The sequence below is a fragment of the Dromaius novaehollandiae genome, chromosome 2, assembly GCF_036370855.1.
Source record: "Dromaius novaehollandiae isolate bDroNov1 chromosome 2, bDroNov1.hap1, whole genome shotgun sequence".
In the NCBI taxonomy this organism is placed as follows: domain Eukaryota; kingdom Metazoa; phylum Chordata; class Aves; order Casuariiformes; family Dromaiidae; genus Dromaius; species Dromaius novaehollandiae.
The window spans coordinates 120,131,956-120,147,479 of NC_088099.1; the positions used below are offsets into that span (position 1 = coordinate 120,131,956).

The following is a 15,524-nucleotide window of genomic DNA, read 5'->3' on the forward strand; positions in this document are numbered from 1 at the left end:
CATTTTGTTTGGTGTGCTTTTTGGGTTGTTTGTGGGTTTGAGGTACTTTTTTTTCCCCTTACTTTTTATATGAAAGTGGGACAAAGAAAGAACTTTTCTCTAGATAGCTGCATAGATGTTCACTGAGGGAGATACCTGTTTGGGTATGTGTGTAAGATGCCCCGTAGGCCTTATGTGATGCTTGCAGTGAGGAATATGCAAGTGATTAGATTGTCTGATCTAACATATCTGTCCTTATAATATAGTCCATATTTAGTGTTGCAGGACACAATACACAGAAGTTTGTACTTCTGGACCATTTTCAGAGAATAAATGTTTCCATCATTATGAAAGTTTGAGATTGGTTATGGAAATTGTCACAGGGGTATGTAGTCGTTACTCTTTATAGCAGTACTGTTTTTGTTCTCACAGCAACTGCCTCTTTGGTCGTGCTTACATGATCTTTGGCAACAGATCTGTGCACTATTTGATTACCTAAAGGATAGGCCAGGCTTGAGTACATGATCACATGCCTGATGAATTAGTAGAGCAAGCAATACAAAGTTCATGCTGGATTTATGCTTTTGTCTGGCTGTGAGAGGACAGACAATACTCTACCTGGCATATAGCCTGCTAGTGTAAAGATGTTCCATCAAAATGTCTGGAACAAATTTGAACTGACAGAGTAATTTTTATCCTAGATCAGTTCTTTGTCATGTTATTGTGACATTATACGGATTTTCTCTGTCACTGAACCACTACCAAGTTGGATTTTCTCTGTCACTGGACAAGAGCCATATTCACGGCTGGAGAATGGGATTCACAGAGGTCTGTCTGAAATGAGGGCAAATATGCAGTGCTGAAAGGAATAGGTAGATGTGCTGGAGAGGGCAATGGAGCTTGGTTATATCCTTTTCATATGCCAAAATTTCTTACCTGGTATTGGGTGTTGCAACTCATCCAGAAGGCTTTCATGGATGGGTAAGTGAAATTCACCAATTAATTTCTTTTTCCTCTCCATTTATAGAATTCCCTTCACTCTTCGTATATGTGTATAAATGTCTAAAATACAGAAAGATAAACCAATCTAATACACAGAATAATGAAGAGAAATAGTCTATTTCCAAAGTCGTATTTGAAATAAATATCTAATTTGAAATTGGCTATTGCAATGTTGCAAAAGCAGAGTATTTCTTTGTAAGCACGATTCAAATGTATGTAAACAGCTTAATCATAGCACAAAAGTTAATTACTTTGAGGAACTAAAATGTCATTCTATTTAGAGGTTTGTAACTGAAGACTTCTTTTGCCATTATTTTTCACCATTCTTGTTATGCTTCCTTTTCTCATATGGTTAGTGTTATGCATTGTGAGCCTGATTGCTGAGAGGTATACAGCTTCAGGAGGCCATCAGTTCAGCACACCTATTTTTATTGTCATGAGTTAAGAAACTGGCATAGATTTTATTCATTTTATTTTTCTGCAAGGCTTTAAAAAAATTAGAACATTTATAGACTAGCTGGTGTACTAAGTAAACATCTGTTGAACAGAGAAACTGTAGGTAAGCCCAAACTGGGAATGTATTTGAGCTGGCTGCTTTTCTATTCCTATGCTTTTAGCATAAAAATTCTGATATAAGAGAACGGCTTGCATTTTGTGAATAAAGAATGGCTTGATTTCTTTGGAAAAATGTCCTTCACAATTATTGACTAGGTAAACTGGATCCAAACTTTGCAGCACGGGAGAGTTTGTCAGGGAGCACAATGTACAGCAAATTTGAAACCAGATAAAGGAGAATGGTGAAGTTACTACAGGTCAATATTTTTGAGGCTGTGTATTACACCCGGTGTTCAAACCATTTTGTCACACCACTCATATTTGAAAAGATTGTCATGTTTTTCTAATCATAGAAATTCTTGCTCTCCAGCACCCAGGGTAAGCCAAACATTTGGATAGTTAATGCTTACAGCATTAAAGCTGTCTTGCCCAATGTGGTATTCTAGAAGTCTTCTCCACTCTCTTGGATGTTTTTCAGGGTCATGCTAATATGTTTGTTCAGTATTTGTTCTTGAGTGCACCTTTCGTGCGCTGACACAAGTGTGCTTTGTTTGCCAAAATGATTCCTAGGCAAAGTCTCCCCATTCACTCACTCACTCGCTCGCTTGCTCACTCACTCACCCACCCGTTTGACTCTCATGCCTTGCATTTCCTTCTGTCTTTGCAGATGTCTGATAGCTATTGTAAATACGTGGTGGGGATCAGCCTATGAGTGTCACTGAGGTTCAACCCAAACTACAATAGCATTTTTCTGGCTTACCCTCTCAAGTCTTAAAAAAAAAAAAAAAAAACAGAATATATCTGTTGGAGGAAATGCTGTTTTCCCGTTATTTTGGACAGGTCTTTAGTTCCAGTGATTTTCATGTCTGTCTCCTTTATGTTAGCATATAATTTTTCTCTCCAGGGAGGAAGGAAGGAGAGACCACAGAGATTTCTCCCTCAGCCTCATCGAGAATGATAATAGAACTTCAACATTCTGTTTGACTCCCCTAATTTTAAAAAGCAAGAGACTGACTCTGTCCTCTGATGTCAGCGAGAGTCTTTACTTGTTGCAGAATGTCCAATATGGCTCCAAAGCAAGATTTAGAATCATTGTAGTACATGGTTTAAAACTCTGCCCCTCTCCCATGCACGTACAAATTAGCCACTTTGTCATAGGATCATAGGATAGGTCAGGTAGGAAGGGATTTCAGGAAGTATGTAGTCCCCTATCTCCTGCTCCAAGCAGGGTCAGCTGTGAGATCAGACCAGGTTGCTCAGTGCTTTGACCAGTAGGGTCTTGAAAACCTCCAAGGATGAAGACTATATGGCCTCCGTGGGATGCCTGTTTCTCTGCTTGTCTGTTGTAAGAGTAAAGAAGTTTTTTCTTATATACAGCCTGAGCTTCTCTTGTTTCAACTTATGCCCATTGTCTCTGGCTTCCCACCATGCTGTGGGTGGCACTGTGAAGAGCCAGGCACTGTGAAGAGCCTGGCTCAGTCTTCTCCATAACCTCCCCTTTAGTGCTGGGATGCTGCTGTTAGGTCCCTTCAAAGCCGTTCCGTCTCCAGGCAGAACAACCCTGATCCCTTGGCCACTCCTCACAGGGCAGGTGCTCCAGCCCTCGACCATCCTGGTGACCTTCTGCTGAACTTGCTCCAGTTTATCAATGTCTTTCTTGTACGGGGGGGCAAAACTGGGCAGTTTCTAGATTTGGTCTATCAAGTACCAAGGGAGGATAGTCATTTTGGCCTTCTTTCCTGCCAGGGCACAATGCTGGCTCATATTCTGGGTCTACTCAGACCCGCAGGGTCCTTTTCATCTGAGCTATTCCCAGCCAGCCAGTCATCTCAAACTGTCTCATTGCTAGGGCTTTTCCTTCCCACATGGAGGAGTTTCCATTTGTCCTTGTTGAATTTCATAAGGTTCCAGGGGTATCAGCCTGTTTCTCCAGCCTATGCCCCTCTGAATGGCAGCTCTGTATTGAGCATATTAACTGGTCCACCCAGTTTGGTGTTGTCTACAAACTTGAAAAAGTGTACTTTGTCACCACCCCTAGATCATCAATAAAGATGTTACAAAGGACAGGTCCTAGGCTAGGCACCTGTAGTACTCTAATTGTCACAGGCCTCCAGGTAGAGTACAATCCATTTTCCACTGCCCTCTGAGCTGGATCACACAACTATTTTTTACCCATCTATTTGTACATCCATCCAGACCCTAACATCCCAACTTGGATACAAGAATATTGTGTAGAAAGCCTTCCTAAAGTCAAGGTAAATGTCATCCGCTACTCTCCCCTTGTCCATGAATCTGGTCATTTTATCATAGAAGGCAGTCAAATTGGTCAGGTATGATTTATCCTTGGTAAATTGAAGGTGACTGCTCCCAGTCATCATCTTCTCCTTCAGGTGCTCAGAAATGCATTCCAAAAGGACTTGCTCCATAATTTTCCCAGGGACCAAAATGAGGCTGACCAGCCTGTAGTTCCTTAGATTATCCTTTCGGCCTCTTCTGAAGATGAGTGCAACATTTTCCCTTCTTCAGCTGTAGGGGACCTCCACTGATCTCCATGACCTTTCAAAAAGCAGTCTTGCAGGAACATTAGCCAGTTCTCTCAGCACCCTTGGGTGTAGCCTGTTGGGTCCCATGGACTTGTATGTGTCATATTCTCTCAAGTAATCCCTGAATCTATCCTCATACAGTCCCTTCAGGTCCCTTTGAATTCTTTCACCAAGCACAGAGAACTGTGAGACCTTGACAGTGGAGACTGAGGCAAAGAAGGCATTGAGTCCTTCAGCCTTATCTGTGTCTGCGGTCACTTGATCACCCACCCCATTCAGCAGTGGGGCCACATTTTCATTGTTCAGCCTTTTAATACTAATGTAGTGGTAGAAGTTCTCTGTGTTGACCTTGACATCCTTTGCAAACCTTCCTAGCCCCATGCCTACCTGTCTGGACAACATTTCTAAATTCCTCCTTTGTAGCCTGTCCTTGCTTCCAACTTCTCTATGATGCCTTTTTGCACTGTTGCTCCACCATGAGTTCCTCCTAAGCTAGTCTCCTCATATGTCTACTTGTTTTCCTGAGAATTGGGATGGACAGTTCTTATGTTTGGAGGATGCTGTCCTTAAAGGTCTGCAGGTTTCCTGAGCTCCTTTGCCCTTCATAGTTGCCTCCCATGGGATCTCACCTACCAGTTTCTCGAGTACACGAAGTCTGCTCACCTTAAGTCCAGGGTCTGTACTCTGCTATTCCCCTTCCTCACCCTTTTATGAACTGGAACTTCAGTACTTCATGGTCCCCACAGCCAAAGCTGCCATTGATTATACATCTCCAGCCAGTTCCTCCTTGCTGGTGAAGAGCAGATATGGCTGTGTGTCACCCTCCAGTGGCCAATCAGTTCTTGTATCAAAAAGTTGTCCCTGACACCATTCATCAGTCTTTTTGACTGTTTGCACCCTGCTGTGTTGCCCTTCCAGCAGATGTCATGGAAATTAAAGTCCTCCATAAGTAACAGGGTCTGTGATCCAGAGACTTCCTTGACTTGCTTAAAGAAGGCTTCATCCACTTCCTCACTCTGTTTGGTGGTCTGTAACACACTCCCATCATGATGTCACCCATGTCACTATCCTCTCCTCTGACCCTGACCCACAAAATTGCAACCAGGCTGTTGTCTATCCCATAAAAGAGCTTCATACATTCAACCTGCTCCTGTGCATGGTGGGAAACTCCCCCTCCTTGTCTTCCCTGTCTGTCTTTACTGACATGCTTATATCTGTCCATTGCAGCACACCAGTTATGTGAGCTGCCCCACCATGTCTGTCATTGCAGCAGTTGTGGCTTTGTGGTGGTACAAAGAGCTCTAGTTCCTCCTGTTTGTTTCCCCAGCAACCCCCAAGATGTCATGTTGGCAGAGGGGTGCCCCTGTCCCCTTCAGGGATGTCTTTGATAGCTATCATCCTCCTTTTCTTCTTGTGCGAGCACTTAGTTGAGTCTCAGCTGGCTCTGACACCACCCCCAGAGAGAGTCGTCTTTCTCACCTGTTCGCAGGGCACTATACCTCTACTCTTTCTCTTCCAGAGGCCATTCAGTGCCATTGTTCTTAATTACTCTTTACAATATATTCCCCTTTGTCCTGCAGCACCATGCCTCTCCTCCCCCCAGCCCATCCAAGTACATCTCTCTCTCCTTGTTTCTTTCCCTATGTCTTGTCTGGCACTCACCATCACAGCCTCAGTCTGAAAAACCCATGGTAGCCTGTGCTGTGGTGCTATGGAGCTGGTGAGCTGTGGGCATGAGTTATGGCCTGCCAACTTCTGCATCACTCTTTCCAAAATAAATGAAATGATGAGGAGGAAGGGATCTGCCTCCTCACACCTGCAAAGGGCTAAGAGTGTGGCATTTTGTGGAGGGGAAGATTACTTGAAATTACCTTGGAAGTGAAGGATTAAATAGGCTAAGCCTATAGGGTCCTCCAGAGCACAGGTATTTAGTCTTCTGTGTCCAGGGCTACACTTGTGTGTTGATTAGTATGAGTTCAGAAGATATTGATGATATTTCTTCTGTGTATAAGCTGGAATTTTAGAGTCTCTGTAATCAGCAACAGTAAAAAATACACATCTCTGTGTTTAAACTTTATAATTCAGTGCGAGGTATAACAGCAGGCACAACAATGCCTACATTTTACAGAAAGAGAAATTTGTAATTCAAACCCTCTTGACCACTAGGGAAGTGAAAATGAATTCTGTTTTTAGCTTCAAGAGAATTCAGTGTGTAAAAATGCTTACATAATGCCAATATGCAAACTGCTTGTCTTTGAAGAGAGTTGTTTTCAGACTAACTTTTCAACCTCAGTAGATAAGGATCAGCCTTCAGGAGAGAAACAGATAATTTATTTTAAAAGTGTGCACTTAGTGCTGCTTATTGGGAGTCTTTTACAGGTTTTGTTTTCAGACAAAAAGGTGCCTTCAGATCAAGGAGAATTAGCAAGTCCAGTTGTAATAGCCTGGGAATCTTGCAGCCCATTATTTTGACACTGTGATTTTTTTGGATGTTTCTGTATTCAGCCCATGCTGTTAATATACTTGTCTCAGTCTTTTGGATAAACCTACGAGACGTGAGTTTCTTCCCAGAGTGAACTGACCTGGACACTCAGCATGCACAACAGCAGTGCTGAAGCTCTGCATGCGCCTGGAACGTGTAACGAGACCATGTCTTCACAGCCACTGAGCTCAGAGTTCTCGCTGGGGGTGTTGGTGCTCCTGGCTGTCCTTATGGTGCTGCTAGCTCTGATCACAACCCTTGGAAACGCCTTGGTGATCCTTGCTTTCATACTGGACAGAAACCTCCGGCATCGGAGTAATTACTTCTTTCTCAATCTTGCTATTTCTGACTTTGCAGTGGGTAAGTTGCAACCGTGGAGGCATGGAGTATGTGTTCTTTAGCAATCTTAGGAGAAGCAGGGGTGTATTTTGCTGGGTGGTTTCTTCTAAGAGCAGTATTTCCCAGCTGTGTGTCTAGGGGAGGGATAAGGAATGGCGGAAACTTCGTTATGTGTTTTAGCAGCCTATTATTTCCCAGGAATGTGTTATAATGAGGAATACATCTTTCGTTATATAAATACTTTTAATGTTACTGCTTCAGAAAAAAGGAGCAACCACTGTATGTGAATACTGACTGAGGAAAGAGGTTGTGTGCTACTAGTTGTGATTTAACTCTGTTCCTCCTGTTAAATTATTCTTTGCAGACTGTCAGAATATCCTCATATTTGACAATGCAGCTATGTTCTCATACAGCTACCTGTGTTACATCAAAGTGAATAAATTACTTCTCTACATAGTACTAATGGCTTATTGAAGTATTATACTACATCAAAAGTGCTCTACCATTTGTTCTTTTTAGTGGTTGCAACCCAAGGGCAAGCTATGGAGCAGATGGATTGTCCCAATGCCAGCAGCAGTCTGCTCCCATCTGTTTTCCTTATTAGCCCCCTCTTCCCATAATGTCATTGCAGAAGTACCGGAGTGTTACCCATGGGCATATAGTAAAGCCAGTAGCAGTGGGCAACGCCAGGACAGGAGGTGGGTGGTGGGAATGCTTAGTGCAGCACGCCTCCAGGGTCCAAGCCAGGAACCAGTGCAGCAAGAGAAAGCTTCGCGCAAGCATCGTCCAGGGGCAGATGTCCCAGCAAATAGGAAACAAGATTTAGGTTCCTAAGTAAGTTCGAAAGTGATGAATACTGATTTTTAGAAGGCTTTTCAGTGAGGTCTGCCTGGCTCTTTTAATGTAGAAGCTTCAGTATAGGATTGCAAGTTTTTAAACCTGGATCCTAGGAGCAGAGGTAGTGACTGCATCTTGAAAAGTATTGTAAAAATCTTCCTGCATTATCTTGACTTGAGGCAAGCAAATTGGTATTTCTGCACACAAGTGCTTCTCTTTTGGGCAGTCAGAGACACCAGTATTCATTGAACCACAAGGAGGGAAGTAGCACCCTCACTGATCTGCACTTATTCTAGTAATGCTTACTCTTCAGAAGTACTGTTTCTCTTTCAGTGCTGAGTAGTGGAGCACATGAGTTTAGCCTCTAAGACTTTGCTTCATTTATGCATTTTTTAACAGACAGTCTCTAATTCTGGGGCTCATCCCATGGGGCAGAAGCTAAATGATGCCTGTGCTGAAACCTTTGTTTCCCTGCTCCCCACATGCAGTTAGCTAGAACTGCCACTCCATTGCTCAGGTCTTCTGCAAAAGCCTGTTCCTCCTTGTATTTTACAACTTAATCAAGAAATTTAAAATCCTACCTTCTATATTGGTTCTTGTTTGTAGCTGGTGCCTCATGGAGTCTTAAGTAAGCCAAGAGGAAACGGCTGGTACAGGTATTTTGTTGGCCTATAGACCACCTAAATCTGGGCCTTTGTCTCTGAGATGAGTCAGAAAATGCTTTGTTTTCTGAAACTGCTGTAGTATTTTTTTAATGTCTTAGGGAACTGGAATCTTTCCAGACAGTGTGACTCACATCTTTTGTATCCTCTTATTATTAAAAGTGAGAATAGTTTCAAGTACAAATGCTTAAAGCCTGGTTCTTACATCAGTGGTTATACCTACAGTATAGCTAAAATCAGGGATTATTTTTGACGTGATGCCAAACATTGGTTGATCACACTGAAGTCGGTGAGAACAGTAGCTGTTATCAGCAGCTCTGAAAAATGAGTATTTTGTACAGGAGCGGTGCTTGTATTTCAGTGTATTAAGACAAACCATTGATATTGAAAGTGCTGCATGCAGGTGCCTGTTGATAGCAGCCATTGTTATCAGCTCTTTGCCCCAAAGACGATTATTGTCAATGGATCACACCAACCTGAATATGTTCAGTAAATTCTAAGATCTTGTCATCTTCAGTTGACGTATTAAAAAATAACAATCTGAAAAGTTTACAATAGATCTTGAAGTTGCATATAGTTCTGTATTTGTCTCTAGTGGGGCAGCTATTTGAGGCATGGAGCATCGGATATTGCACCATACTTTTGAAAGAATATTAGTGGTGGTAAAACTACATTTTAAGAAAGAAGTTGCTGAATTACTAGCTTAAAAATAAAACACAAACACGACTTTCTCATGAAAGTAGTTCAGCAGAAGGCAATGTTTTGGTATTCTGTCTAAAGGCAACTCCCTCAACTTTATTCGTACTGTAAATAGGTGATACAAAAATAACATATCTGCCATCAAATTAGCGATGATTAGTGGAGACTTTTCTTCACCTATGGCAAGAGAATTTCTGTTTGCTGCTAAATAGAGAAAGGAGAAATTAATGGACAACTCTAATGGTAGCAATATACAAACTTTTTACATTTGAAAGCAACTACATTTCAGCAATTTGCAACAATATGAAACATTACCTCATTTCAGATAAAGAAATTTTGGGGGATTTTCATCCTTACTGTTTTATTTTGTTCTTTTCTTTGTGTTTAACACCTCCTTAACTGCAAGAATTTCAGTTTCTATTAACCAACCTTTCTCCTGTATTAGGGCAAATATGGACTTGTTTCATTGCCTAAATTTCTTTGTTCCTTGGCCTTTTGGAAGAAACCTAAACACAGCAAAACAAAAGATAGTTATCAGAGTTATCTCAGCTGGAGAACCAGCATGATTTAACACATCACTTAAGGGGGGGTTTCATATCTCTGCTGTGACTACCCTATCTTTGGTAGGTTTCCAGACAACTTGCAAACTCTCCAGTATATTTTTGCTAACGTAGAAATGCTAACCAATCTCACATGAATAAGCAACATTAGCAACATTTGCAGACGTGTTTGGGGGAAAACTCTAACACAGATGAAAGATTGTAGAATATTGAGTAATAATGAACTGAGTTACATCTCTAAGCATAACCACAATGCATACATGCTGGACACAGATTACATATCTTTAGAGTCTATAAAGCTGGTTAGATTGCAGTTTTCTTCTTCAGCAGATCCTTCTTTGCTGGTTTGCCCTAAGCTTATTCCTAACAATCAGCATACACAAATTCTCTGAGATCTAATATACAGAAAGTCATCACCAGATTTCATGAGAATTTAAGAATTTCCATACATAAATTACATGCTAGTATAAATTATTGGTATCTTACTAGTATTTTTTTTTAACCAAATACCAAAATACTGACTGTCTGCTTCCATGAGCACCATTTGCAATCCTGATTGTAACAACTGCATTGTGTCTTTGTTGTCACTTTCCATAGGTGCATTCTGCATGCCTCTGTACATCCCTTACAGCCTGACTGGGAAATGGAAATTGGGAAGAGGTGTCTGCAAGTTCTGGCTACTTATGGACTATCTACTGTGCACAGCTTCAGTATTTAACATTGTTCTTATCAGCTATGATCGTTTTCTCTCTGTTACTAAAGCTGTAAGTACCCTGTTTATACCCTCTCTGAGCTTTGTCTCAAGAATGTGGGATGTGGCAAGATCAAATCTTGATATTAGTGATATACCCTTTTCTATATTAGTGAGCATAGGCCCAAATTTAATCAAGACAAGAGCTCTCAAAAATGTTCTTGGCATGTGGAAATTGTTAGATTTTTGCAGGAAAATGAAGTGAATATTCTGCACTGAGCATCCTCCAGGCCAGAGCCAATCGAACAGATCTTTTCTCCCCATTTTTGCTACAGGCTGCTGTTCTGCTACTAAAGAAAACAGGCTGAGGGGTGAAGAGGGTCAGGGAGGAGTCTGGCAATAAAAGGGCTAAGGAAAGAGGAAGTTTAAAGTAAACTGTGGATTTGGGCTTGGACCTAAAATTAGGCATTTAAATTAAATTAAGTTAAAATTAGGCATAAAATTAGAGAGAAAAAGGCACTGGTGATAGGGCAGTGAAGTGAAGGACTCTGGGGATATGCAGGAATAAACTCCTCTCACTATCTGGAGCAGAACCCAAAACTTCAGATGCATGCTGTGTCTCTGCTTTCTGCAGAGCACCTTATGTGTACCTTATGTCTTGGTTCATATGAAGGATGGAGGTCAGCTTTTCTCACCAGTAATTCTGTTAGCTTAAGTGGTGGGGAAATACATGTGAGAGCCGAAGGTTCCAGCTCTTTGGTGATCTATAAGGATGTCAATGTGATATCTTATGATACATTTCAGCTTTTGCTTTTATTAATTATAATTATTTACATTATTATACATTATATTATATTATACATTATTACATTATTATACTTGCATTATTTTTTATTAAATTTTATTATTTTCTGTTATTTAATTTTATTTCAAGGAAAAATCTGGGAATTTAAACACCTAAACATTTTACATTTAAGAAACAGTACATTGGAAAGCCAAAGACTCAACATTTACAAAGGGCCAAATTAAGAGCACCTGTGCAAATGCGATTAAGACCTACGGACATTTATATGATAGTCTTTAATGACATTCATACTTTTTTTTCAACTGGATGTCTAACTTAGCTCCCAGAATTATAGATTCTTCCTAATATCCTGTCAAAGGGATAGAGCAGGGCATGAGAGCTGTAAGATAACTGCCTGTTCTAAATCATATAGTGGAAAACGTGTTCCAGGCCAGGAACTGGGGGAAGAAGGAAGAAAAAGGATGATTTCATGGCTTTGTCAGCTAAAGACTGCACTGCAGAACTGGAGTCGATCCCTACCTCCTTATGATGTATGCAGTAAATGCATTTTTTCAAAGGTGTCTGTTAAATATATATTGTCATTGTTTCCTTCCATATATGTATTTCCTTGTAAAATGCTGTAAAAAGGCAGTGCAATTGTCCCTGAATGGGAGTCATGCTCTGAGCAACTATAAAATGCTAATTACTCAGCAATCCAGACTGCAGATGTCTCAAACAAGGCACTTCAAATTAAGAGATGCTTCTCTCAGTGATGGATGATCGTGTTTCATTGCCTGGACCGGGACCCTGGCACTGTTACATTAACCTGTCGAGAGACACTCCTATGTTATGTCAACATCAATAAATTAAACATAACTGGGGACATTCCTGGGTGAGCTTCAGCTGCTCAGCATAGCTGTAGCTCTAAATTACCAAATAGTATACCAGCTCCTTTGCTGGTATTTTTGTGGGTTCCAAAAGTTTCTCTGAAGGTATGGCATTTTTCTTTGTTTCTCATAGGTATCTTACAGAGTCCAGCAGGGAGCGGCCTCCAGCCCTGTTGTCAAGATGGTAGCCATCTGGGTCTTGGCCTTCCTCCTCTACTGCCCAGCAGTTCTCTTCTGGGAGCACGTGACCGGCTGCAGCGTGGTTGTGGAGGATCAGTGCTACGCTGAGTTCTTCAACAACTGGTACTTCCTCCTGTGCGCCTCCACCTTGGAGTTCTTTGTACCACTGATCTCAGTGACCTATTTCAATGTGCACATCTTCTGGAATATCCAGAAGCGCCAGAGACGTGGCAGCGTGCAGGAGGGTGAACCTCCAAAGAGCAGCAGCTTGTCTTGGAGATCTTGCCTCTTGCCAAGGCAAGGGGTGTCTTCTCCTGCAGAAGCAGAGGACAGCGTTTCTTCCTCTATGAGGCCAAAGAAAGAGTCTTTGGTAACTGAAAGCTCATCACCATCCAGAGGCAATTCTGTAACCCCAGAGAATGATCTCTCTGCTTCTTTCTGTGCAAAGACCAGGTCAAAACTGCAACAGGATAAGAAAATTGCGAAGTCACTTGCCATAATTGTGTGCGTCTTTGTCATTTGCTGGGCCCCATATACGTTACTAATGATTATTCGCGGAGCCTGCCAAGGAACTTGTGTCCATAACTCCTTGTATGAAATTACGTTTTGGCTTTTGTGGCTCAATTCGTCTTTGAACCCATTTCTTTACCCTCTCTGTCATGTTAAGTTTCGAATGGCTTTCATGAAAATATTATGTCCCCAAAAGTTTGCAACATTGAGATCAAGCTCTTTTTAGAAGGAAAAAGCCCCATACAGATTTACAGCTGAAGAGCAGCTGTAGCTGTACTGAATGAGGGATGTAAATGTCCAAGGTTTGTAAGTAGAGGTAATATCTTTCAGTAGATTAATCTAGTTAGAAAGGTTAGACAAACCTCTGGGCAAATATGTCCTCCTTCAGAGAAGCTTGCATGCCCAGAAATCTTGTGCTTTTCCCACCTATTTCAATTGACCAGGTAAAAGATATTGCCTCTATCTTCCAAGCTTACCTTGACTTACCCTATCAGACCATCCACCTTATCTTCACTCTGGTTGTTGAAGATACTATTTTCAATAATAGTACAGCTTTTATTTGTGTTCATGGATGGTATTAGTTAACAAAGCAATAAAAATGGGTATTTGCTGTAAGATCAGTAGTATTCAAAAGGCAATATCTTCTATCTTTTTGTTTTTGAACAGTTTGTACTGCATTCAGAAGCAATTTTTTCTTACTGTAAAATACTCAGTTAATTTGTGATTTCTGTTGTCAGGCACATGACAGGATTACTTTCTTTCATGATGCTCAGCCATCAGGAACAATATAGGGACTACTTTTAAAGACCTTAATGAAGATGTCCTCTGCAGAAAGGTATTAATCTATCTACCTGATCAGATGAAGTGGTGGAGTATTCAGGGGTATAAGGCATTTATGCACATCTTCAGCTGTTCTTTAAGAAACAAGCCTTCTACAGCTATAGTTTTGAAAGATCATAGAAAAGAGTAACATTTCCTATTCAAAGCTATTATAGAAATCAAGGCCAGGTCCATAGGGAGCAGCATGCTGACCACAGTGGGGAATGTATCTGTTACTGAATAACCCAAGAGAGCATCTTGCGGACTTTGGAATGTGTGACCTCCTTGGATCCCATCTGATTGAGCCACCACAAGAGCATCAGCCTAGCCCTGAGTGGGGGGAATGGGGCCTGGCTTAAACCATCCTATGCAAGAACACACCTTCTCTCTCTGTGAAGGAGCTGGCCTGCTCATCAGAAAGAGTCATTTGCTTTTCCCGAATTTGTACAGTTATACCCAGGGAGGAGAAACTCTGCTGCTGCCCACCCGGGAGGACATGTGTGCAGTGGGCAGAGCAGTGCCAAGACTTTGTAGCCCCTCCGAATCCTTTCCTGACTCCCAGTGAAACGGAAACCCATGTTGTGAGAAATGCAGGTCTTGCAGGCCTTTCTCATTTCCAAATATGGTATAATGCATGAGGACCAACTCAACTCCACACATGAGCAAAATCCCATTCAGTTCAGTGTGCCCATGGCCAAGCAATTCAAATAATTGAGAAACAGCTTAAATGTGAATATTCTATCCCATTTCTCCTCCTTTGTACATCTTCTGTTTCTTTTATGAGACCTTTGTTGGAGGTTATGATAAATGGGTAAATGTCTTACACAGTAATGGTGTGTTCGGTTCGCTGCAGGAGCCAGAAAAATGACTACCCTTAATGGCTACTCATAGTACGTGTGGTGAATTAGCTGAGACAGAGGCGAGGTAAACTCCCTCCACTATTCAGCTTCCAAAATGTTTAAGGTTATTTAGTTACAGAATTCTGGAATTATTATTCCTTACTAAAATAAGCAGGTTTTTATCTTTAAAATAGAAATAGTTTCTTTTCTTAACACTGCCAGTAAGTATAAGGCTGGCAAATGAATGGAGGAATAAATACTAAAGAAACGTGAATGGTAGTGGATGTCCCTTTTATATCACAGTTTTGTTTAATGCAAACCTGTGTTAGTGTGTTTTACTTAACACCCCTTTTAATGTTCTCCTTCTGGGCTGAAGTGCCACTTAATCACAGTCATTTGTCCTGCTGTACAGTATGACAGTGTAAACTTGTCTACCTAAACAAATTAAATATGTATTCAGTAATATTGTAAGAAATGTTGTCTCTCTAACATAAACTGGAAACTGAAAGAGTTGACAGGAACTACTTCAAAGACCTGTTTTTTAAACAGAACTTTGCTGGAGATACTCATCATGGAGTACAACACATGAACTGAAAATAATGTAATACAGAGAATTTGGGAAAGAACTATGTAAGTGGTATTATTTTTATAAACTTAAAGGGAAGATAAGAATCTCAATTTTGACATTTTGTGAGGTTTAAAATACTATGAAACACTGATGGATGCTCAGCTTTTTGGGAATAGTCTTGCCCAGGATTCAGGTGTCATGTTTTGAGGAAGGAAAAGTGTTCATAGACTTGCAGGTAGAAACATGAATGTAAGTTCAATGTCAGAAGAATGACGGCCAAGGACAAAGCCATTATTTTATTGTCAAATAACTAATATAAAGCTCCATTTTACAAATGTGGCAAGCAGATGTACTTAATTTGACATCGTCTCCAGGCAAACCAGGTCTAGTTTTTACCCTAATTTTATACTCAGTGTTAACCTAGCCTAGGCTTGTTGTTCTGTTGTCAGTTTTAGCTGTGGAGATGAGAAGGCTTTTCCTTCTATAGCCTCATGCCTATTAGTATTTCCTTTGATTTTTTGTTCCTATGATATTTCTTTTTGACCTAATATAGGTGAGAATCTAGATCTAAAAAGGTGTATTGGCTTT

General features: G+C 40.9%; 1 protein-coding gene across 1 annotated transcript; it reads left to right on the forward strand.

Annotated features, from left to right (window-relative positions):
• The first annotated feature begins 6,390 nt into the window (after window positions 1-6,390).
• On the forward strand, window positions 6,391-14,642 carry LOC112980788 (histamine H3 receptor-like). Its single transcript, XM_064507327.1, has 3 exons — window positions 6,391-6,921; window positions 10,256-10,422; window positions 12,154-14,642. The coding sequence occupies exons 1-3, from the start codon at window positions 6,675-6,677 to the stop codon at window positions 12,934-12,936; spliced, it is 1,197 nt and encodes a 398-aa protein (XP_064363397.1). The 5' UTR covers window positions 6,391-6,674; the 3' UTR covers window positions 12,937-14,642.
• The last annotated feature ends 882 nt before the right edge of the window (window positions 14,643-15,524 follow it).